At 39.7% G+C, this 24,735-nt stretch overlaps 1 protein-coding gene across 1 annotated transcript; it reads left to right on the top strand.

Annotated features, from left to right (window-relative positions):
* Nucleotides 1-679: 679 nt before the first annotated feature.
* wsb1 (WD repeat and SOCS box containing 1) lies at nucleotides 680-23,602 on the top strand. The gene is made up of 9 exons (XM_086260632.1): nucleotides 680-1,069; nucleotides 2,359-2,527; nucleotides 8,853-9,136; nucleotides 15,025-15,156; nucleotides 16,368-16,468; nucleotides 18,417-18,589; nucleotides 20,562-20,675; nucleotides 21,379-21,486; nucleotides 21,692-23,602. Exons 1-9 carry the CDS (start codon nucleotides 1,030-1,032, stop codon nucleotides 21,852-21,854), a joined length of 1,284 nt encoding a protein of 427 aa, XP_086116758.1. The 5' UTR covers nucleotides 680-1,029; the 3' UTR covers nucleotides 21,855-23,602.
* Nucleotides 23,603-24,735: the final 1,133 nt, after the last annotated feature.

The raw sequence follows: 24,735 nt of genomic DNA, 5'->3' as shown, positions 1-24,735 counted from the left end.
AAACATGAACATTTGATCTCATATCTTAAAATATTTTTTTCTCTTACTCTTTTAGTTTTAAAAACATTTGGATTAGCTTCAAACAGGCTGTAGCTGATGAGATGGCTCCTCTTGTGGCAGGTTTTTCTGTCCTTGCAGAAGTTTTGTTATGTTCTTGGTCACCGTCTTGATATGGCCCTTCTTGCTCAGTTACTCAGTTCTAAAATTGGTAAACACCATGATGACACTCTGTGGTCACATATATCTTCAATTACAGTTTCTGACTGAAGTTTATTCCTATTAAAAGGGAGTATTTCCTTCCCACTGCCACCAAGCACTTGCTAATAGGGGATAATCGATAATCGGGACAATTTTCTCTGTATTGTTGTAAGATATTTTTCTTGAGGCAACTGTTGTTGGGAATTGGTGCTAAATAAATAAAATGAATTGAAAACAATATTGTAATTTTTAAAGATATACTGGTAAACTGAGTAGCTGTCTGTGAGTGGCGTCAATTGTGACATAAACATGAAAAAAGTGTTCCATCAGATGGTTACGGATGCGCCATTTTGTTAGTTGCCGACAACGTCAAATGACTGGATGCGCAGGACACGTCAGACAAAAAGGGGGGGGGTGTAGGGGGGGGGGGCTAAATTGCCATGGCAACTGTGCTGACGTAGAATGAAACCCCTCCCACGGTGTTATTCAGCCTTTGTACCGTTCAGTTGGCAGCCATTGTATTTTTACGGATCGTAAGAAATCTAAAGCGTAGCGAGTCATATAGTTTTTAACGCGACGTGTTAAAACACTACCAATATAATTATAGATTCAAAGATAACGTCTACTGCCGAAGTACTCAAGTAAAAAGACGCGCCAAACGAAGATTGTATTTTCCACCCCAGACGTGAAGCTTGGCGGAGGGATTTAACCGAATTTAGCATACGTTTTTAACGAAAAATTCGCTGTATAAATCCGCACCCAGATTTCTGTCAAACATCTTTGTTTCATAGTGCGTGTCCGACTTTTTCTTAGGTCTGTGCCCTTATTTAGATGGCAAGCTTCCCAGACTCTGTGAACGAAAATGATTTAGGTAAGTAAAACATTTTACATGTATTGTTTTTGTGAATGCAGGTGAGAACGCTGAACGATGTCCTGGTATTTTAGTCTTAGTGCTTTTTATCTAATGCCAAACTGTAAAACTTTCTTTGTTTCCACCAGACTATGTGGACTTTCAAAACATTGTTACTAAATAAGATGTCGAATTAGTGGCTACTTAGCTTAAACCGGTAAAGCAAAGTTTAATTAAGTTAAGAGATGTCGTTTATTTGTCAGTGTTTCTTGGGTTTATATACGTATGTATCCCTGCTGTTATATTAGCTCAGTGCGGTTTGTTATTTTGATGCATATCCACGATAAAAACCATTTTATACGTTAGTGCAGCGTTTCCCTGTTGCTGGTTTGCTGATACAAACAGTGGCCGAGAGCCATTCTTCCTACAACAGCGAGAACCATAGCCGCCCAGGGATGTACGTGCGTGCTTGCACGCCAACGTTGCATGGCTAATAAACCGAGCTCGTAGCTTTAGCATGTTAACTGTATTACTTTTATTTATTGCTTATTTATTAGCTATAACCGTAGTTAGGTACTAAACGTCTTATTTAATCCTAAAATCAGAATTGATAAACGTCAGCCCCATGTAGGCCTTTAGTGGTTTACTTAATGCACGTACCTTCACACATTCTTGCACACAAAAAGACAACCTTCATAACTGTATAGACGTTGTCGGAGTTATATTTATCTACTCACTCATGTAAACAATGCAGTATTTGTTTTATTGTTGCTGTTATTTTACTTGTTGCAAAAATGTGTTGACATTAACTTATATATTGGTCTTACCAAGTAACCCCGATATATATACACACCTGAACACAAAGCACAACGATTCCATTTTGTGCGCTATGTGAAGAATGCAGTTATGAAACTGCCAGTATGTTGTGTATCCGGAATTTAAGACGTAAGTTAACCAAAGGTTACTTTGCCACGTAGACTTTGATATCCTGTAGAAATGGACTTGAAAAAAGTAAATTTCCAAACGTAAAAAGTTAATAGTGGATCTGCAGAGGTTAATTGTAGACAGTTCATATATCAGCGTATAGCCCATTATAGCTGAGAGAATATAACTATGTCTCCCCCCCCTCCCCCGTTGTACAATGGTATGGTTTGCACATTAGCCAATCAGGTATCTGCACCAGTGAACAAACTGTGTCTGTGCCAGATAAAGAAGTTAGTTTCATGTGCATTATTTGGGCTGAAAAATGACGCACATTCAGTTTGTTACAGAATGTAGCTGAAAAAAAGTTATGTTATTGCTTTTTCCAGGTAAGGCAAAGTTCATTGGCGAACTCCTGGTGCCTGTTGCTCCCTTTGACCAGAAGTCTGGGCGTGAAGCTTGGACAGTGGCCTTTGCACCCAATGGTTCCTACTTTGCTTGGTCTCAGGGGCATCGCATTGTCAGGCTTATCCCTTGGACAAAATGCCTGAACAGCTTGTAAGTTTCTTTTGGTTTGTTTCCCTTCATGTCTTTTTCTCTTTATTTTCTTAAAGCACCAAGCACTTTTTATATCACTATCATAACTACCTTGGTAGTATGTTTGCCTGTTTTTTATAGTAATAGAGTACATGTTTTCTGTGTTGTTGTTTTGCTTCTTAGATAAACCCCCAACTAATTATAAAAATCTTCAAATTTATGGAAAAAAAAATGAGACACTGAGGCTTTTAGGATAATTAATTTAATTATTTTTTGATTGGATTACAATTAAATTTTGTGCTATCTCATACAACAGAGCATTTACCATTGCTGGGGCTGCTTTTGGGGGGCGCATGATTTAATTTTGACATTCATACAGAAGCAGCAGGAATGAGAATCGGCACCTCCAAGTCTGAGGCCATGGTCCTCAGCCAGAAAAGAGTGGATTGCCCACTCTGGGTCAGGGATAAGTTGCTGCCCCAAGTGGAGGAGTTCAAGTATCTCATGGTCTTATTCGAGAGGGGAGGGATAGATCAACAGACAGATTGCGGCTTCGGCTACGTGATGCGGACGCTGTACTGTCCGTTGTACATTGCGTATACAAGTGATGGAAATGAGCTTTATCCGAAGGGTGGCTGGCATCTCTTTTAGAGATAGGGTGAGGAGCTCAGCCATGCAGGAGGGGCTCACAGTTACAGCTGCTCCTCCTCCATGTTGAAAACTGCTTTTAGGTAACAAATGGCTGGTGTTGTGGAAATGTGCAAATTCTTGAGATTAACAGCCAGCTGAATTTGGTCATTAGTATTACATTGGTGCATGAGCTGCTGTTCTGTGTTGCAGGATGGAGAGCAGAATGAGTTTTACATGATTACATACACATAAAACTCTGCATGCTTTCTAGCTGTTTAATTGTCTTCTGAATCAGTCTCTGCCAACCTCAAGCTAAAAGATCAGATGCATTTGTCAGTGCCAAGAACACGTGGTTTGAATTACCAGCTCACTCTCTGCTTAATGGTGTGTTTTTCCGCTTACCAGGGTCTTGTGACTCTGAGCCACATGTTGAAGTTATCTTTAGAAAGAAGTGCCTGTTGTTCCTGGCCATCAGGGCTGTGGCTGGTTGGGCCCCAGTGACATTAAAGGAAAAGAAGGACAGCAGCCTCTGTGTGACAATGGTGTGATAACACTTGATTTTCTATCTGGAACTGATTGTAAGTAGGCAGTCACCCAGAGGTTGAGGGTGCTGCACACTGAATTACTGTGCAACTACTTGCAATTTCAATTGAGAGGTAATTGTACAGGTTGCTTGATGAGAGGCAACCCGTTGCCAGCTAATCTTAGTTGGACTTGTACAGACTGCAGACAATCTTGGACAGATTGGCAAATGTTTGCAAATAATTGCTGGCAAATGTATACATGAAGACAGATTGCAGTGCATTGGCATTTAGAGTTGGTCTGTACCATCAAATAATAAAATGCGCAAATGTGGCAGGCATTTTACTTCAAACATAATTACATTTTAAAGCAGAGAAGAACAACTTGTTTTGTGTTAGATACATATAAGTTAGTTACTGCTAGAATTGTTTATTTATTAAGAATGATGTTGAAATGTTGTCAGAGCGAGTGTGACACTATTGGCAGTAGTGGATGGCTCAAAACTGCAAGCATGGTGCCAAAACTTTGGCTCTGTTATGTAATTTTTTTCATGCAGTCTTTAGAGCCAAGCCCCACATAGTCCTGCTCTACAGCAATATTGGTGTTTTATTAAAACAGCTGAGCTGAACTAAACTTAATGGCGCTTCAGAGGCAGTGAAGAGGAGACTTCAAATGCAAGATGCATACAATAATGTATCATGTTTTCCTTTTTACAGAGCAGATTCCAGTGTTTCAGGCTTTTAGTCACATTTCTGCAGAGATGGTACACAGTGAAAACTGTCTTTTGGTAAAATTCATATTTCTTTCTGTCTTCAGTAGGTTGAATTACATACCACATGCATGGGTGGAAATTAGCTCCTGCCACTGGCCAAATGGGGGTAAATTTATGGATGGGCTTGTAAATTGGAAGAATGCACAAGCCTTCGTGGTGGGTTTAAATTTGAACAGAAAAAACTATGTTCAGTTTACACTCCTGACCTGTCGTGGGCAGCGTGGGTTGCTGCTAGTCTGCTCTAAATGCCTTTATTAGAAGAAAGAGCAAAACTCAATGTGGTGTTGCATTTTTGTGGCAGATGCAAAATTTTCTCCAGGAACATTTTCCATTTCCACCCTTGACCACATGGCTTTCAAAATGCAGTTATTAATGGGACTGTTAATTTTGGGTACTTGTTAATTAAATTAATCAGTGTAATATTTCCAGTCTCATGCTTTTGCTCTTCAGACACTCAAACAGTCAAACAGAACAATAAAAAAAACAAAAAAAACAAAACAGAAATAAGTCCTGCATCCACTTGGTGCCATTTTACCAGATATACCACTTTAATATGAAATTATGCAGTAACAAAAAAATTCTTTATTTAATGAGAGAATCAATATTATAAATATTATATTAACAAAATAGATTCCTAAGAAGTCTTTAATGACATTCTATTTTCTGCTTTCCAACAGAGTGTTGTGTGCAGTTTGTGCATACAGGCAAAGAGGAATTTTGTTCCACATCACATTTTGAATTGGAGTTAATAAATATGTGACATGTTTTACAGAATTGTGGAGTTTAAATTAATAGTAATACATTTTATTTGTAAATGCTTTTCAAGATACCTCACAAGTTCTATTACTCTGCTATTAATGATGCAGTGAAAGACAGGTTAGGGTCTCAAAATGGAATTCCAAAAATTCTATCTAGTTTTGGAAATGACAAGGATGCAGTAGTGTGACTGCATTGGTTACATGTAGGATCTCTTTGAACTTTTGATAACTTGTCATTAGATCAATGAAGACTATGTACAAGTTTAAACTGTTTTACAGAACATCTAAGTCACCCTGAAGAAATGCATAACCTCATGATTTTTGATTTTTTGCCAAATTGAGTCGGTTTGCTATTTGTTTTGAAAATATTTGAAACCACTCAGCTGATGTGTATTGAGTAAAGTATAGATTGTACTTGTAATCTATAGATTCTGGAACATGCGCTTCAACTGGTCTGGTAGCTCTGATCTTTACACAAACTTTATTTTTGTTGGGTTTTATCATATAGGGTGTGACCATGTAGGATCCTCGACACGTGGCGAGTAACTTTGAGCTAAAAGAAGTGTGTAATACAAGAGCTTTCTCCGGTTGAAAATTGTCTGAGACTAGCCTCTCTATTCTACAGGCGCTGCTGATGTTCTTGAGCCTAGAGCACATTTTCTCAGATAACCTACCCAGTGTGTATTGGTTTGCTCTCAAGTCCAGAATGTACTGAATTTCATTCTTAGCAGGGTTTGGCCCTTCCTCACAGCTTTCTTTATTTAGGTCCAACACCCCATGTGGCTTCCTGCTGAGCAGAAATTCAAAGAGAGACAATCCCATGGAGTCCTAGGGAACTCTGGCAGTGTAAACAACATAGGGTCCAGCCAGTGGTTCCAATTGCATTCATCCTCTTATATGATCTTACGAATCATGGATTTCAAAGGCTTATTCAGCTGCTCCACCAACCCGTCTGTCTGAAGGTGGTAGACACCGGTCTGAACAGATTTAATGGCCAGTAATTCGTACACCTCTTTAGGTGTCCTAGACATAAACAATGTGCCCTGGTCAGTTGGTATCTCTTTCGGCATCCCAACTCAAGAGATGACCTGAAACTGTGCATGTACTACACTCTTTGCAAGACAAGTGTGCTGTGGCACTGCAAAGGTGCTTTTGGAACGGCCAGCTGGTTCACCAGCTCCACCTTCATTGGAGCTAATTGCTGGAGCTGGCAGGGTCTCCCATGAAAGCCCTGCCATTTCCTCCTCCCCCCAGAGTCCATGTCGAACGATCTCATGTCACCGCTGAGCTCAGCACAGACCTGTGTCCCTACCAGCTGAGAACACACCCCTACAACTGCCCTATTAGCATACTGAAACCATGCCAGTTCATTCTCATATTCAATAGGTGCATGCTGCCCGTATCATTTAGCCTCTAAGTTTTGCCCATATATAAAATTTCCACTGGTACCATAGGATATTTATGAACCATAGCCTGTTGTATAACCCTTTAGCACCTTGCCAGTATGCAGTAAGTCTCTCTTGGGTCGGGGGAGGGAGTCGGAGGGTTGAACTCTGTGTCAAATACTGAGCTTCAGTAAAGATTCAAGTTGCAGTTATTTATGTCCTATCACCTTAAATCTTCACTCAAAGACAAGTATCTTTGACAGTGTATATATAGATGTATCATATATAAGAGACAAATATTGTTCTTTCAGTATGTTGGCATTATTACATTTTGCTCAATGCTTACATATATGTGGAAAAAGCAAATGTACGAGCTGTGATAACTGTTTCTGATGAAATGAAGAGTAGACTGATATATTAAATATTTGTTTATTGGGTGAGAAAATCAGACCATGTCATAACTGCTGTAAGTCATACAGAACAGATATCAGAGCCTTAAACAGGCTGACTTCTGCTAAATGGGTCAAACTGGGCAGAAAGTCTACAAACACATAACATCCTTATAGAATATGATGTAACACTATAGATCAACTTACCTCAGAATATAATAATAATAATAATAATAATAATAATAATAGATTGGATTGGATTTATATAGTGCTTTTCAAGGCACCCAAAGCGCTTTACAATGCCACTATTCATTCACTCTCGTATTCACACACTGGTGGAATGCGAGGAGTGAAGGAGGATTTAGTGTTTGTGTTATTATGAGTGCTAAACAAGAAGAGTTCCCAGATGGTACAGTGGACACATGTGTGACTGCTGTGATTGAAGCATCTTTCTTTCAGCTTAACGAGTGAACCGTCAGGTCGTTCAAACACACGTTAAAGTCCGTTTGGCTCAACACCACCGAACAGAGGCAGCAATATAACATAGCTAACATTAACAGTGCAGTGAATCCTGCTTGTGCTGTAATATTCAGGACTGCAAAACTGTTGTGTTTGTGGATGTATGACTGACTTTAATTATCCATAAAATCATCACATTCTCTATAAGATTAAGGTCGACTATTGAACGGCGTATATTTTAAAGTAAAGGCTTTAAAACCAAGTTAGTACAAACATCACTAATGTCACATAACTTTGCCGACATGTGGCCAACAGTAATGTTTTGTTCTTCGTTATTAAACATTTGCACATAAATAAGTGACATAATATTCAGTACTTACTTTTAAAAGTTTACTCTTTGGGCGCCCCTCTTCCGCCGTTTTTTTCCAGCAAAATTATCCACACACACTGCCGCGCTATGCATTCTGGGATATGTTGGGCCACGAAGTCTACACCGCCACATCCTCAAAATTCAGGGAAATAAAGGACTAATTTGAGGCTGCATTTCGAGCAGCCTTTGAATTGGGGCAGCCTTCGTCGCGTCGCTGTGACGTAATCGGCCTTAAAATGCGGCCTTTGAGGCTGCAGACCCTGAATTGGGATACAGCCTAGGTTAGTTGGAGAAAGTGGCTGTTGCTCTGCTTCCACCAGCCGCCGTGGCAACGGATGTAGCAGCCCCAGCGACTCACATTTGCCGGGCCACTAGATGGCCCCTGCCAGGGCTACCGCTGTGTCCAATCTGGTGGGCCGGTGGCAGCAGACACACTGGGTGGTGCCTACCGGAAGCTCCACCACCAACTACTCCAGGACAACCAGCTCCATCAGTTGAGCCAAGCCAAGGAAATTCAGGCCTCCTTTTTTACCCTGTGTAAATTTTTGGGATGGTTTTACACCGAGATAAACAAACTGGACTGGTCCCTGCTTATAGATGAACTATACAAAAAGGGAGTGTGTCACCTGTTTTTGTTAAGGAAACTAAGATCTCTTGACATCTGCAGTAGATTGCTGCAGTCAATCTTTCCTTTAAAAACTGGGCCTCATGTATACCCAAGAGCAATTGCCTCCATCCCGCCATCAAATCATGACTGCTACACATGTGATACGTCACACTGTGCTCATGGACACATGGTCACTACTGACTGTTGTATGGATTTAAATAAAACATCATAGCAAGGAATTTGCATCAATGGTTTCTCATAATCAAGTTATTAGAGTTAGTCTGAATCACTGCAGCTGTACTGGAAACATCTACCAAAGTTAGGCTACATGTTTTAGACTTGTATTAGCTTTTTACCTTTCCTTTCTTTGACCATGTTCCATAATTGACATCCTTCTTTCTCCACTCTTTTTTTTTTTTTTTCTTTTTTTTTCTTTTTTTTTTTTTTGCTGTAGTTCAGTGGACCATGGAGAACAGGATACCAATGCCTTGAGCCCTCGGCATTTGTCTCGTCAGAGCAGCAATGGTGGTCAAGTAGTCCCAGCAGCAGGCCAGCCACCAGAACACACCATAGATTGTGGTGATATTGTCTGGGGATTGGCCTTTGGTTCCTCAGTACCAGAAAAGCACAGCCGCTGTGTCAACATTGAGTGGCATCGCTTCAAGTTTGGACAGGATCAGTTGCTCCTGGCAACAGGCCTCAACAATGGTCGCATCAAGATTTGGGATGTTTACACTGGTGAGAACACATCATCATTAATTAGAAGTAGCTCTCTTCAGCTTCACCAGTTGATAATCATGTTAGATACTTGAATCTATGAAATATAAACCCAACTCTGCAAATGTTGAACATTTTATTTTCCATAGGAAATATATCAAAGGTGTAAACCAGGGGTGCTCACACTTTTTCCGCATGTGAGCTACTTATAAAATGACCAAGTCAAAATGATCTACCCACTACAAAAATCCAAAACATATACTTATTTATAAATATATTGAGGATTCTTTATATCTACAATGTATATACATGCATAACCGCAATATCCAATATTTCACAACACAATTAACTATGTAAATTTTTTGTCATTACCTGAGTTTACTCTGATGACTTGCACTGAATTGAATCAGCCAGGGATGCATAGTCCGGACAGTAGCTGCTGACGGCCAGGTTTAAGAGAAAAAACCGAGAGCTAAAAATTGGAGTTAACTCGCTGACCAGCTTGTCAGTTTTACTACACTTCGCGCCGCTGTTTGCGCATGCGCAGCGACCTAAGCGTCAGAAAAAATCTGCTGTCATCTGACTGGCTTCCCTGTATCAATCAAGTGACGGGATGGATGATAGGCTGGCATCTATTTTTTTAATGCCATGCGATCTACCAATACTACCTTTGCAATCGACGTATTGAGCACCCCTGGTGTAAACTGAGAGACCGTGCCATTTGAAGAAAACAAAATGTTGTCATTTTGAATTTAATGGCAGCAACACATTAAAAAAAGTCAGGTCATGGTTACAACTGTACAAGTCCCTTCTTTTGACAGCTCATAAACATCTGGAAACTGAGGCGACCAGTTGGTGGACTTTTGGGAGAGGATTGTTGTCTCATTTTTGTCTAATACAGGATTCTCTCCACTCAATATTCCTGCATCTTTGACTTATTTTTTTTATTTCTTGATATGCATGATTAGTTTTTAGATAGCCAAAGATCTGGACTCCAGGCAGGCCAGTTCAGCACTTGGTCTCTTCTCCTTACAAACCCATGCTGTTTTAATAGCTTTAACATATCGTCCAATGCTATGAATTCATATTATGAAAGGGAAATCAAGAAAACAGCTGCTTCAGCCACAGTCAAGCCTAGTACACCAGTCAATGAAGATAAACCTGCAGTGCAAATAGTACAGACTGAAAGCAACATATCTGCAATGATCCTGCCAGGAACGGAAATTGAAAGTGAGCCACAAGCTCAAACGGTCATCACAATGCAATTTCACAATGTGGATCCTCCATCGCCCAGGTCAATTCCTACAGCGGCAGAAGGACGGTCGGAGGACATTTGTACCATTTTACAAAGACAAAATGAAATAACGGCAACCCTTGTTCAGCATCAGCGTGCATCGTCATTACCATCCAGGAAAATATCTGTATTCGATGGTGATCCTCTTCAGTACATCTTTCATTAATGCGTTTGAACAAGGAGTGGAAGAAAAGGCCAATAAGAGGGACTGCTTGTATTATTTGGAGCAGTTTACAACAGGACAGCCGAGAGAGCTGGTACGCAGTTGTCAACATATGGCTGCAGGACAAGGCTATATACAAGCAAAGCAACTGCTCAAAGAACACTTCGGAAATGAATATAAAATTGCAACTGCTTACATTGACAAGGCGTTATCTTGGCCTGCAATTAAAAATGAAGATGTGAAATCATTGCAAGCATATTCTCTTTTCTTACGTGGGAGTTGTAATGTCATGGAAACATTGCAACATATGCAGGAACTGGACATGCCAGTGAACATGAAAATCATTTTGTGCAAGTTGCCATATAAAATGAGAGAGAAATGGAGAGCGTTCGCATATGATATATTGGAAACCTCTAAACACAGAGCTCGGTTTGAAGATTTGGTTGCATTTATTGAAAAGCAGGTGAAAATTCTTTCAGATACTTTGTTTGGGGACATTCAGAATGTAACGTCAACAATCCCCGTCTCAAAGGTTGACAACAGACTGAAGTCACAACCAAGCAAACAAATTAAAGGGAACAGCTTTGCTGCTACAGCCACACCCATGAACATGAATAAAACCTACAGCACGGAAAGGCTGATTACTACAACAAGCCATGACTTTACAGTAAAGCCATCTTGTGTCTGCTGTACTCAACGACACACACTGGAGGAGTGTCAACAGTTTCAGCGGAAGAAGCACAGAGACAAAATGCTTTTTCTAAAGGAGAAAGGGCTGTGTTTTGGTTGCTTAGGTGCTGGGCACACAAGCAAGGACTGTGCTAAGCGTTTGATATGTAGAACGTGTGGTAAAGGTCATCCCACTGTCCTCCATATTGATAACGATGGTGTAAGTCCTGAATGCTATGGAGAGCCCTCCTCTTCAAAGAATGTAAAAACTTGTGGTCATACAGGGGCCGGAAGAGAAAGCGGTTTGCTTTCCATTCTGCCAGTTCAAATAAAGTCTGTTAAAGGTAGTCATGTCATACAGACATGCTTTTTTTAGATCCTGGCAGTTCAGCTAGCTTCTGTTCAGAACACCTCATGCAAAAGCTAAATCTTGTGGGCAAAAGAACTCACTTCCTGTTACAAACAATGGGTCAAGAAAAGGTCGTCTCTGCCCACTCACTTACTGGTCTTGAAGTTTCTGGTTTAGGCAGCAATGCCTTCTATGAACTTCCAGAAATCCTAACACAGGAAAGGATGCCTGTCACCACGGATAACTTTGTAAAGGAGGAAGATCTGATCAGGTGGCCATATCTGTCAAAGGTTAAAATTCCCCACATAACGGCTAATGTGGACCTGTTGATTGGATGCAACACTCCCAAGTTATTGGAACCATGGGAGGTCATTCATAGCCAGGGGAATGGCCCATATGCTATAAGAACAGCATTGGGTTGGGTCATAAATGGGCCCATGGAAGATGGTAAAAGCAACTTGGACAGCGAGCACCCACCAACAGTTGTAAATAGGATATCTGTTTGTAAGCTGGAGGAGATGTTGAAAAGTCAATATAACTATGACTTTAATGAAAGGGTTACAGAGGAAAAGGGTTTGTCAAGGGAGGACCTTAAGTTCATGAAGATCATGGAAAAATCTGCAACAATGGAAGATGGACACTACTGTTTGAAGTTACCTTTTAAAAAGGATAACATAAAGATGCCAAACAATTTCTCCATAGTTAAACAAAGATTGCAAAGTCTACAACGAAAACTTCTCAAGAATGAACAGTTGCATAAAGAATATAAAAACTTTATGGACGAGATGATAAGTAATGGATATGCAGAGCAAATACCTTCACAGCAGCTGTCTTGCGAAAATGGAAAGAAGTGGTACATTCCTCATCACGCAGTTTACCATCCCAGAAAACGATCCATAAGAATTGTATTTGACTGTGGGGCATCATTCCAGGGGACATCATTAAACAAGCAGCTCTTACAAGGTCCTAATCTCACAAGCACATTGCTTGGGGTTTTGCTTAGATTTCGACAGGATCCAGTCGCATTTATGGGTGACATAAAGGCAATGTTTTATCAAGTTAAAGTTGCCAAAGAGGACAGAGACTTTCTGCGTTTTTTATGGTGGCCAGATGGAGATCTGAGCAAGGACATAATTGAGTTTCGCATGACTGTTCATCTGTTCGGTGCAGTATCTTCCCCGAGCTGCGCCAGTTTCGCTTTGAGAAAAACGGCTGAGGACAATAAAACTGAATTCCTAGACAAGGTATGTGAAACGCTGAAAGAGAACTTCTATGTGGACGACTGTTTAAAGAGTGTGGCCTCCACCTCAGATGCTGTCGATTTGGTCAAGGATCTTTCAGCACTCTGTCAAAGGGGAGGATTTACACTGACCAAGTGGGTCAGTAACAATCGCACCCTGTTGCAAAGTATCTCTGAGGAGCAAAGGGCTAAAGACTTGAAAGAATTAAATCTTGACAGAGACAAACTTCCGGTAGAAAGAGCTCTGGGCTTGCAGTGGTGCGTGGAAACTGATACATTCAACTTCAAAATGGATATCCCTCAAAAATCCTGTACTAGGCGTGGAATGTTATCAATATCAAGTTCCATTTACGATCCATTGGGGTGTCTTGCACCAGTCCTGCTGCCTGCCAAAGGAATGCAGCAGGAGCTTTGCAAAAGGAAACTGGGATGGGATGAACCAATACCCCAAACCATGTTGCAAAAGTGGAAAAGTTGGCTCAGTGATTTGCAAATGCTTTCCCATTTCAAGGTTAAAAGTGTGTTACTTATGTTTATTTATGTGAATGTATAGGTCTAAAGTAGACTGTATTAGTGGCTCCTTATTTTCTTTGTGATTAGAATTGCCATGTCTGATAGCCATTTCAATTAGGGGCCGGGGTGTAGGAGCCATTCTTGGGTTAATACCTTATGTGGTCACTAGAGGTCACCTTTTTCTGTTTTGATTATGTAATGTAAAGGTATTTAAGGTAGACGCACGTAATCGGCGTCAGGTGTGTCATTAAGAAGGCAAACAGTTTGTGAACGTTGCGCTGTTATGCTAAGTCGATACAGAATAAAGACCAAAAAGGACAAGATACATACTGCTGGATTTATTGGACTGTGAACTTAATTCATGCATACCAGTGACATCGCGTCACCCCCGTTAACGACCACCTCAGTGGCTTCAAGCGTAGGCTTAGCCTCTACAGTTACCTTGATGAAGTATACTATGCCTTTCCTGGAAAAGATGTTTTCTAGATGGAAGCGTATATCTGTATATCTGTAATATACTTACATATCTATACTATTGCTAATATATATTGTAATATATCTATATCACTAAAGCACTTCTGGATGGATGCAAACTGCATTTCGTTGCCCTGTACCTGTGCATGTGCAATGACAATAAAGTTGAATTCTATTCTATTCTATTCTATTCTATATTGGGACCTGATGAATGTACAAACAAAGAATTACCAGATTTTTTTTTGATTTTTTTTATTTATTTATTTATTTTTAACCTGATTTTTGTTTCTGAGAAAAATGAACCCGAAATGTGATGTCCACATATGTGGACGCCAGGTCCTAGGAGGCTAATGGTTGTTCCAGATGAGCAAGTTGCCAATTCCATAGGCACTAGTGTGCCCCCATACCGTCAGAAAACCGATCTCTGATAACCAGCCAGATGGTCCCTGGGGCACACAATGTTGCCAATTAAGCTAATTAATTTGTTTAATGTTTCTCTAGCTGTTTCCTTGTAGTACCACTAATTTTCCTGTCCCTTGTGATAACCCCATCCCAGTTTCATCAATGCTGCAATTAAAATTTCTCTGTATTATTATAGGATTTTTACCTTAGAGTTTAAAATGCCGTGAAACAACAGTCCTTTAGAGACTTTTTAAAAATATATATTTTCTTTTTGGTATTTGGTTTGTAGATTGGGAAGATATACAAATATGTGACCAATTTAAAGCTGGAGATGGAGCTACAGTTCTATAGTTCGGCTTTGCAGTGAACGAACAAAATTTCTAAAAGTATTTAATGTGTGGCTTCTGTGGAATTATAGATGTCGGATTTTGTTCTTAATTTAAAAAAAAAAAATTGAAAAAAAGAAAAAAAATGTCTCTTTGGAGGCACCGTGAGAAATCAGCAGTCTCTCCATCCCACCCAACCCCTAGGGCTCCAAAAGAAAGTCTAGTTGAGGGTTGTTCCTCAAGTTAACACCTTATGTCCTTGATTATGCCTGTCTTTCAGGTACCATTATTATCTGCAACACAAGTGTATTTTTTCTTAATTTTCAGTTGGCAATTAAAATCAGTTTTTCGTTCATTTTTAACCTTGTGGTTTTCGTCCCTGAAACAAACAAAGCTGGAGCTTTAGAACTGAAATTGTGTTGTTGCCTGTGAAGACTGACATTTCTTTTAATCTACTTTCTTTGGTTTGCTTTCTGTAGGAAAACTGTTGCTGAATCTGATGGATCATACAGATGTAGTACGAGACTTAACTTTTGCTCCTGATGGCAGTCTGATGCTGGTGTCAGCATCCAGAGATAAGACCCTTCGTGTATGGGATCTCAAAGATGATGGTAAGTGGATGAGCTGTTTTTGACTTTAAAAACCAACCTTATTCTTTGCTTTTCGTTCCAGTGCAAAGAAGTAATAGCCTCATTTCTTAACTGAGACCATGCTGTTCACAGTTGAAATATAAGGCCCCTGGTCTTTAAAACCAGAAAAGCAAACAGTGTTTACAGTTACACTGAGTTCACAATGAAGAAGTGAAGTGATAAGTCCCTATTATTATTATTATTATTATTATTATTATTATTATTATTATTATTAATGTTGAGAAAATGCAACCTGACAAACACAAGAGTCTTAGTTCCATTTATTACCCAGATGCTGCTTCAAGATTAATTTATGTCAAATAATGCGTCTGTTTGCATTCATCATACTGCTGTTTAGATAGTTAGCAGAGCAGACATCCTGACACACAAAGTCCTGCAGTTTTCCAAAATCCTAGCTGCACATGACTGGATACATATGACCTCTGTGTCTGGTTATTGGTTGACAAGTGGGCCAGAATAAGAAAGGAAAGCGATAACAGAGTTCACTAGGAATAGAAGAATTGCAAAAAGCAAAACTAGCTGCAGTAAGCACTTTCCATTGTTTTTAACACTCTGTTTCACATCAGCAATTTGTATGTTGTAACTTCGCTCTCCTCTGCAGCTTGCTGGCAGACCAACAATAGCACAAGCAAGCGTGACCCATAGACCAGTTGTACCACAAACTTTGTAAACTGCCTCTGTCTGACAATGGAGCTTTTTGAAGGCCCAACCCCAGAACGCTACCCATGCTGAACCATGAATCTCACTTAAAACACTAACCACATGCTGCCCTGAGAGTATTTGCAGATCATGGGAACCTTAGATGCAACACCAGAACCCTGAATCCTTCCATACATTGTGTCAGTTAAAAATGTTAATGCAACTAAGTAATATCGCAAAATAAAAGAGCAGTGTAAATAAGTGTTGTGAAAAGACCAATTGCTTACTTTTTAGTAGATGAGTAGCAGCAATTTTAGCAAATATGCAGCTAACACTTAACTCTTAACACGGCAGTGGTTCAAAAATATATTGACCAGTTATTTCTAATCACGATCTTCACGGGAAACTAAATATCCTGGTTAAATATTGATTAAATAAAACAATATAAACATGATCAAAATGTAAGACTGGCATATAGGTTGTGACAGAAATGTTGCACTCAGAGTAATGAGCCCGGTCATTTTCTCTTGTAGGTAATATGGTGAAGGTTTTGAGGGGCCATCAGAACTGGGTGTACTGCAGCTCCTTCTCCCCTGACTCTTCCATTCTGTGCTCGGTTGGTGCAGGAAAGTCGGTGCGTAAACAAGTTCCTTTGTACTCATTTTTATGAGTGTCCTAGCTAATCTTTGTGCAGTTGCTTGTGATCAGTTATGCTCAATCAAACCTCAATTAGACCCCATAACCTCTTTGTCTACCTTTAATATAAACTGTGCTCGGTGTCAACAGTCAAGTGCTTGGATCTAGATTCTGTTTGGCTTTTGTATGCTGTGAAAAAGGGATTTTGTTCTGAAGTATGCATGAAGTATGAAGAAGACAATTGTTTTTATGAATGTTATATAGCTGAAGTTAATCTTTTAGTATGGACATGGAAGTGGGAGAGGCAAAACAAAAAAACCTCTTTAATACTGGGGAATGTTTAACTTAAACATAAATTGCCCCAAAAATACTTTTTTCATTTTAAAAAATTCGAAATCATTGTAAATCATTTACAAGTCAAACATGTTGCTGAATAGCAATTCCATGGACTGGCCAGCTTTGGCTAACCTTATGCATAGTATCACAAACCTAGATTACTCTTAACGTGGTGATAGTTTTGTTAGGTTTTATGTCCCTACAGTGTGTGTCTTGCTCTCCTTGTCACAGGTGGTGGTAAAACTCAGTGTGTGATTGGTTTTGAAAGGAGCGCTGCGCTGACATTTTGAGCAGCTGGTAAACCACGGACGCACAGTGCGCAATGCCCAAAGGCCTGGCCAGGGGCAGCCTGGCATCCTGACCTGCAAGGTCATTCTGTACGTAGGTGCTGCTCCGTGTCTGTCTACTTCTGCTGTCGCGGTTGCTCTATTTACTTTATTAATTGTAGTTTTAAAACTGTCATGTAAATGGTGGCCCTATGCTCCACCCCCCACCCAAACACACATGCACTGCCATCGCTAAACAAATAAAAGGGAGCAGCAATACTTTATGCTCTTTCTTTTTTTCTTTTTTTTTACCTCAACCTTTCTGCCATCATTTCAGGAATTCAGCTGTGAAAAATGTTTCTTTTAACTGAAAAATGACGACAAAAAAAGAAAAGAACCCATACAGAAAGATTAAACAGTAGTATTAGATTGCAAGCTGTATTTTTTATAGACCATTAAATAAGGTTTTAACGACCAGCATCATTTATAGTTTCCTATAATTAGTCAGTGGCAGGCCCTAAAAGTTTCATACTCGTACAGTCCTGTGATAAATGCCACAAATCAAAGACATTATTAATAAACATTCTGACCATGGCTGACATTAAAAGAAAAAGGCTTATGCAGATTGTCACTTTTTGCGTGTGTGTGTGTGTGTGTGTGTGTGTGTGTGTGTGTGTGTGCCTGTATGTTCGTGTCTGTTTGTGTGTGCGGGCACGCGCGAATCGCATGTGCGTGCATATGTGTACTCTGCCAGAGGTATCGATCCTTTGGCCATAAATATTCTTTTCTCTTGCAGTCTCTCTTCGTAGGCTTCTGCCGGAGATGCGAGCCTATTGTAAACACAGTGAACTAAATCTCTGAAAGGGGAAACCAGTGGAGTAACTTTATGTTACCTTAAGTTACTACTTGTTTTATTTTCTCTTTTTTGTGTAGACTTTTTTTTTATTAAAATAGTGTACATTTAGCTCATTTACTGATGTAATGAAAGATGTATGAATGTAAATTCTAATGTAGAAGCTTTACAGTTATATAAATGTTTGTTATTTTTATTGTCATTGTAGGAAAGTGTTCTTATTGGCATAGTGTTGATGATGTGTAGCACACTGCACGTTAGCAAGGCTCTGCTATTTATTTTTTCTGCCTGGTTTAAGGTTACAAAGCATTATAGTGACACTGAGCATAATTTGAGCATAACTATTTTTCTGATTTAATTCCTTTTAATTTAATTAATTTAATTTCTAGTTGATTTTTGTGCATCTAGTGATAATTAGTGTAAGATAACACATCTATAGTCATACAGTCTAAATCATTCCATGGGCTATAACGTGTCATTCTTTATTGCAGGTGTTCCTATGGAACATGGATAAGTTCACGCTGATCCGAAAGTTGGAGGGACATCACCATGATGTGGTGTCTTGTGAGTTTTCGCCAGATGGAGCATTGTTAGCTACCGCCTCTTATGACACCCGAGTGATTGTCTGGGACCACCATAAGGCCACAATCCTCCTGGAACTGGGGTAAGAAGAAATCCAAACAACACAGATATTCAATATTATGTTAGTACACATTTGTTTGGTAAACAAAATGTTGCTCGTTTGAGCGGCAGCCCTAAGTAAACTAAAATAAATCTCCTTTAAAGAAAGTGTTCCAAAAGTCCCCCATTGGCTTTGCCTAACTCGTTTCCTTGACGTTGAGGTTTAATTGAGGTCAAGGAAATGTGAGATAAGGACTTGGGGAAAAGAGAAGAGGAGTGCGCTGAGAATCCGAACGGCTTTACACTAGTCTCCTTAAGAATGTAATGCCGAGTGTTCGCTGTGTTGAATCTACTGAGACATGATTATTCACCACTAGGTTTTATGCAAGTTATTTAAATGACAACTGCACTTTTAAAGCAAAAGGAAGTTTTAGGGACATATTTACTAACATCTGCTGCAGCCCAAAGCTGCCTTTTGACTGGGTTTACTAAAGAGGTGCAGTTTGAGTTTTGTGGGGGAGATGTGATCGGCACATGTATGTTAGGACTTTCTGTGGATGACTGAGTTGTGATCCCAGTGCCAATACTTTGGTTCTGTCCTAAAACTCTTCATTCAGTCCTCACGCTGAGTATTGACAAGTGAGCCCCACTTATTGCTCCTCAATAATGCTGCTTTTTTAAAGCAGAAGCAGAAATTAATTAAACTGAGCTGTCTTTTTCTCAGCAGTGCACAAACAGCAAGCAACTTCTCTTTCCTGACTCTGTAGCGAATAAAAGTGAAATGTTTGTGAAAACACAGCTATCAATGAATATGTGTAAATGTGTTATATTAATGCCTGAATGTTGCTATGTGCTATGAAAATGTGATCTGTACATTTGCACATGTAGCACAATAACTTGTGATCTGACATATTTCAGGTGGAATAGTTATAATAATGCCGTTTCCTCTGGATAAATCCTGCACCCCACCTAGATTTCAATTCTCAGAACCCTTTGCACAGTGCCAAGGGATTTCTATCAGTTATCCATTATATCAAAAGCATATTTATTCTCCTGTAGCCTTTTCTCATTTAGCTGAATTGGCTCACTGGGAACAGGCTGCATTTTTGTAAATAAATTCTAGTGCTTTGTTAGATCACCCTGTGATTGCGGGATCACAATAACTTCTTGATCTTTAATTCTTTTATTTTGTGCAAACATGATTTATGCTTTCTCAAGAAACCTAGCATGTTTAGAAATGATATGTTGAAAAGTCCTTGCTTGCTGAAAAGGGAATTGGGAAAATTTGAGAATTTTGACAAACTTTAAATTTCATAAGAGGACTAATAATTTCGTCTTCATCTGTAGTACAGCAAGAAAAAATTATTTTGGTAGTCGACTGATCTGCCTTGATTTAGTCGGTGATTAATTCAACAACTTTCATCTCCGCTTCCTGTGGGCAAACCTGTCCTGCTTCAGTCTGCCCAACTGAATGTCACTCTGTTGTCTCGTCCCACAGCAAATTACAATAATGACCTAGGAAACGTATGAATCTCAAAAATGCATTTATTTTTGACATGCTCTGGAGTGAGCAGCAGAGGCCTGCATAAGGAAATCTTTGATTTTTTTTATTATTTTTTTTATTTATTTATTTATTTATTTTTTAAATTATATACACTGCACTATATGTAGTACTGGGTTGATTGTCTGTTATATGTAGCACCATGGTCTTGAAGGAATGCTGTCTCGCTTCACTGTTTACTGCACCACTGCACATGGTTGAAATGAAAATTTCAAAAAGAAGCCACCTACTGCATGTCAGTCACTGATTTCTTTCCCCAGCTTCCTATCTTCTGTCCACTGTTCAAACACAATGAAACCCATAAATATGCTTTATAAAAAGCTATAACGATGTGATGTACAATGAAAATTTTTAAATTATGACTTTTTTCATTCCAAACGGCGAGTTTTAAAATTTGAATCCAAAAAGCTCTATTACTGATGCTCTATGAACTTCTGCTTTTGTCTTCTCCCAGCCACCTCTTCCCCCCTCCTTCACCCATTTTTGCAGGAGGAGCAAATGACCGCTGGGTTCGCTCTGTGAGCTTCTGCCCTGATGGCCGACACATTGCCAGTGTTACAGATGACAGGTAATATTAATATAATTTAATGTATGTGTGTATGTTTTTATTTATTCTTAAAATCTGTTTGTTTTGTTTTTCACTGTTTTTGTCTGGTGAATGATTTAAAGACAAAGAAGGCGAGAAACAAGAGAATGATCTTTTTTTTAATGCATCAGCAAGACCAGTTTCAGCAGCATATAAGCAAGTGGTCTATTTACAATACTTTAGAACACAAAACTAGAGTGAGCCATGACAAACCCACATGTGTTTGTCTTTGGGCCTCTCGAGAGTATGTTTGTACAGTCAACTGGAGCATAGCAGAAAAGCTTGTCTGGTGCAGTTTGTGCTCTCTCTTCAACACTCATGTCTTCTTGGAAGTTTCAGAAGCAGAGCTACTGTTGGTCTCTTTGGCTTGTCCTGGGTTACATGACTGTAAGAAGGTGGCTATCAATTACTCTGACTGCTAACTGTCCAAGCACTGAATTGCTGGGAAAGTGTTGAGAGGAAGCTTCACAACGTTCCCACATTATTATTCAGAGTGTTGGAGAAAAATGGGAAGATTGAAAGGTTTAAGACAAATGTGTTAACCAGTCAGAAGTACAGGAAACTATTTGGCTTGGTCACTGGTCAGATATTGGTCTGGTGGTAGCAAAATTTTTGCAGTTTAGGTTGTGACAATTTTATTTATTTATTTATTTATTTATTTATTTATTTGTTTCTCTCTACATAGGCTGGTTCGCTTCTGGAGCATTGAGGAAAGGGCTCCTCTGGCGATTGCCTCTGTCTCTAATGGCCTCTGCTGTGCCTTCTCTGCTCAAGGAAGTGTCCTTGCTGCTGGGTAAGATGCCACAACATGTTGACGATGCTCTGTTAACACACACACACACATTTGAAGTTAAACTACACCTGGGCACATCCTGACTTTCGATAAGGAAGCCTCATCATTTTTTCCCTCAGCTTCCTTGCACCACCTTACTACATTTAGAGCTCTCTGAAATATTAGCTCAGTTTTCTGTTTTTTCTCCTTTTGATTTATGTTTTAGGACTCGTGATGGTAGCGTGCACTTCTGGGAGTGTCCACGTAGCATTGCCAGTCTGCAGCACATGTGCAGAATGGCTCTCCGTCGAGTGATGAGCACCCAGCAGGTGGAGGCGCTGGCCATTCCTGCACTCCTCTGTGACTACCTAACCTACAAAGTCATTTAATCCTTGGCATTGGCTGATCTGACTGCATTTGTATTGGCAACATACTGAAAAACCATTGAAACACTTTTTTTCTGAACAGCTTTTCATAAAACTCTGAACAATCTAAGAAGATCGGGACAGGAAGAAGAAAAGTTTGTTTTTCTGAAAGCCCAGGGCCATGTCTTCGCCAGAGCCCATCACTACCTTATCTTGTACATATTTATTTTTGTAAGTGCTTTTGTAAATGAGTGTACAGGGCCCAGCACATCACCCATTCCTGTTAGGTCAATACTGCCAGGTCTCCTCCTCTGTATCAGTATGGTTATCAGTAATTTTCGGCTGCTCTTCCATCTGCCTCCAGCTGTCCACCTGCATTATTATTAAGCTCTGCATTAGTTCCACAGACCTGGAATAGGTATTGCATTTAACACAGGCTTTGCAGTGGGGCTTGCTTTTAATGTTAGGTTTTCTTTTCTGCTTTGGTGCGGGAACTAAAGGGAAAAGGTATGGGATGCAGGGTCTTGAGGCCCATTATTTACATCTTATCAATACTAAGGAAAGAATGATGCAGACATGGTCTCTTTGGAGGTTTTTCAAATTTTTCTGAAACAGTATTTACACTACCATGGTATACTCGCTCACTGAAAAACTTGTAGCAGCTTTTATTTCTGATGAAAGGACAGCATTTGTCAGTAAAAGATGCTAGCTATCAAGCTAGAGCCTGATGAATAGGGTATCCACCATCTTGGTAGTCATCCCTTGGCAAGAAATTGAATGACTCTTAATATTTCTGTCCAAGTCAAGAGATGCCGTTTGGGTAAACTGCAAATATTCTGCTAATTTTTCCTCAAACTTGCAGGTGTAACGTACTCACACCCACCCTAGTATGTTTACAGTATGGTTAATTTTTTCAGTGCCCTGCCTGAGGGTGTTACAGAGACCAGTGTTAGATAAAGCACCTCTGCTTCTTAACTATTTGTATTTGAACATACAGAATCTGACAGAACCTTGTGTGTAAACACATGATTCTGTCTTTTGTCCATAAACATATCAAAATTGTGACCTTTATTTTCTCCTTTTTATATCTACTTCTTGTGTTGAAGATTTGTATTTTATTAATTTGTTCTTGTTCTCCTTAAAACAGCTGCACATCTTTGTGTGTGTGTGTGTGTTTTTTTTTTTTTTTTTTTTTTTTTGTGTGTGTGTGTGGCTCAAATGTAGACTGTTTGTGCTTATGGACTCTGTTTATAGAAACTACAGTAAGCAGTCTTTGCAACCTGGAATAATCCAAAGTAATTAAAATCAATCAACTGCCATTCTGGGCCATGTGGTTGTCAGACCTTCATACTCACTGAACTTGGACAGATGCTGAGTTTTTAGAAACTTCTTGATCATCTTATTGTTTTTAGTTTGTCTGTGAGAAGAGATGGGAGCTCCAGGTGTTTTGTAGGAGGGTGGATGGAGCAGGTGTCAATCATTTGTGGCAATAAGTTCTCTGACAGTGCTAATGCCAAAGTTGTGTCCTTTCATTAGTGTGGAAATGGTAGAGGTTGTTATCATTTCTGATAGTGTTAATTGTGTGAGTGGGATTTAGAATCGTTATGGGTTGGCATTACATGATGTTCATATAGCTGTTACCATTGTGATTAGAGAAATACATTCCTGCCTCAGATGGAGTATAAAGTGGTAAATATTTCCAAAATACATGAATGTATTAATTTCCTGCGATCTTTTTTTAAAATTTTCAATAAAGGTGTTTTTTGACACTTTGTACTGGTGGTTATTATTTCAAGAATCCATCCATCTGCAGCTTTCTATACTTTCATGATTTTATGAATCTGAATCTTTCATGAGTCTGCCAGCATAAGCAAAGGATACAATAGTGCCACAGTCAAAATCACCACTGCCATCGAGGATTATTTCATCTTTAATGTCAGAAATGGCATTTACTTGTATGGTAATTTGATTTTTGTCCTTCTCTTCTTATTAGCTTTATCAGGTTTGCAAGGGCTTCTGTAGTTTATCACCACACTGCCCTGCAGCCCAATCATACACATCCCCGAGCATGAATTCAGAAGACCTGTCCTGTCTGCTCCCAAACAGAGAGGGCATAAAACTGAAATCCAGTGCACTCATCATATTAAGTGGAAATAACTAATATTAAGTTTCAGTAAGCAATTCAACTGGTTTAGTTGAAAAATGAAATCATGACAAGTTCTGTGTGATGTCTGCTTGTTCTGGACATGATGACCATGTCCTGACCATTTCTCCTGGCTGTCATCCCAAAAGCTCTCTGAAAGAAGTTTTATACCATGGGTTTCTGTTGTTATGTTGTTGTACATGAGGCTAGCTAATTCTAGCTTATAAGGATGGCCCAACAGTGACCCTGGAGCCAACTGGCCACGGTGTAGGAAGACCTGCCTTCTCCCCTCCCCACTTTTGAGTATTAAAGGTGGCCTATTGGGTGTGATTAGAGTATGTGAGAGTATATGCTGTAAATAATCAGTGCCACTGTGAAATCTAGAGTGCTATTAAAATTGAGGGGACAACTGTGACATAAGCGCATGACTGCAGGTTAGTAGTGCTCATCCACACTTTGTCCCAAAAACATCAGTGTCTAAAGGTGAGAGGCAGACAGCAGTAAAGAGGTGATTGGGACTGGCTCCACCCAGAGTTTGTGGGTAACATACCTGCCCCCGACTGGACTGGACATTCCGATATAGGCCAACTGACTCCACAGTGTGGAGCATACAAGGAGGAACACGAGGGTTCCAGGTCCCACACTTGGACTCATGCAGAAAAGGCCAGTCGCCGGGCTTGGGGACAGCATCCGCCACCACAATCTGTGAAATTAAAGTACAGTGAAATTCCCTGTGCAGTGGGTGTATATGTTTCAGTCTGT

This window comes from Aulonocara sp. 'chitande type north' Nkhata Bay, linkage group LG14 (genome assembly GCF_057382095.1).
Source record: "Aulonocara sp. 'chitande type north' Nkhata Bay isolate Kocher_YH1m ecotype deep benthic linkage group LG14, A_spYH_male_GT1.1, whole genome shotgun sequence".
NCBI lineage: Eukaryota > Metazoa > Chordata > Actinopteri > Cichliformes > Cichlidae > Aulonocara > Aulonocara sp. 'chitande type north' Nkhata Bay.
Note: the sequence above shows the minus strand (reverse complement) of the source record. Positions and strands in the feature narration are given on the sequence as shown.

Coding starts and splice junctions, on each gene's coding strand:
- wsb1 (XM_086260632.1), top strand. CDS start 1,030: ATGGCAAGCTTCCCAGACTCTGTGAACGAAAATGATTTAG. Junction 16,469..18,416: donor CGGTTGGTGCAGGAAAGTCG/GTGCGTAAACAA, acceptor TCTTTATTGCAG/GTGTTCCTATGGAACATGGA. Junction 18,590..20,561: donor ACAATCCTCCTGGAACTGGG/GTAAGAAGAAAT, acceptor GTCTTCTCCCAG/CCACCTCTTCCCCCCTCCTT.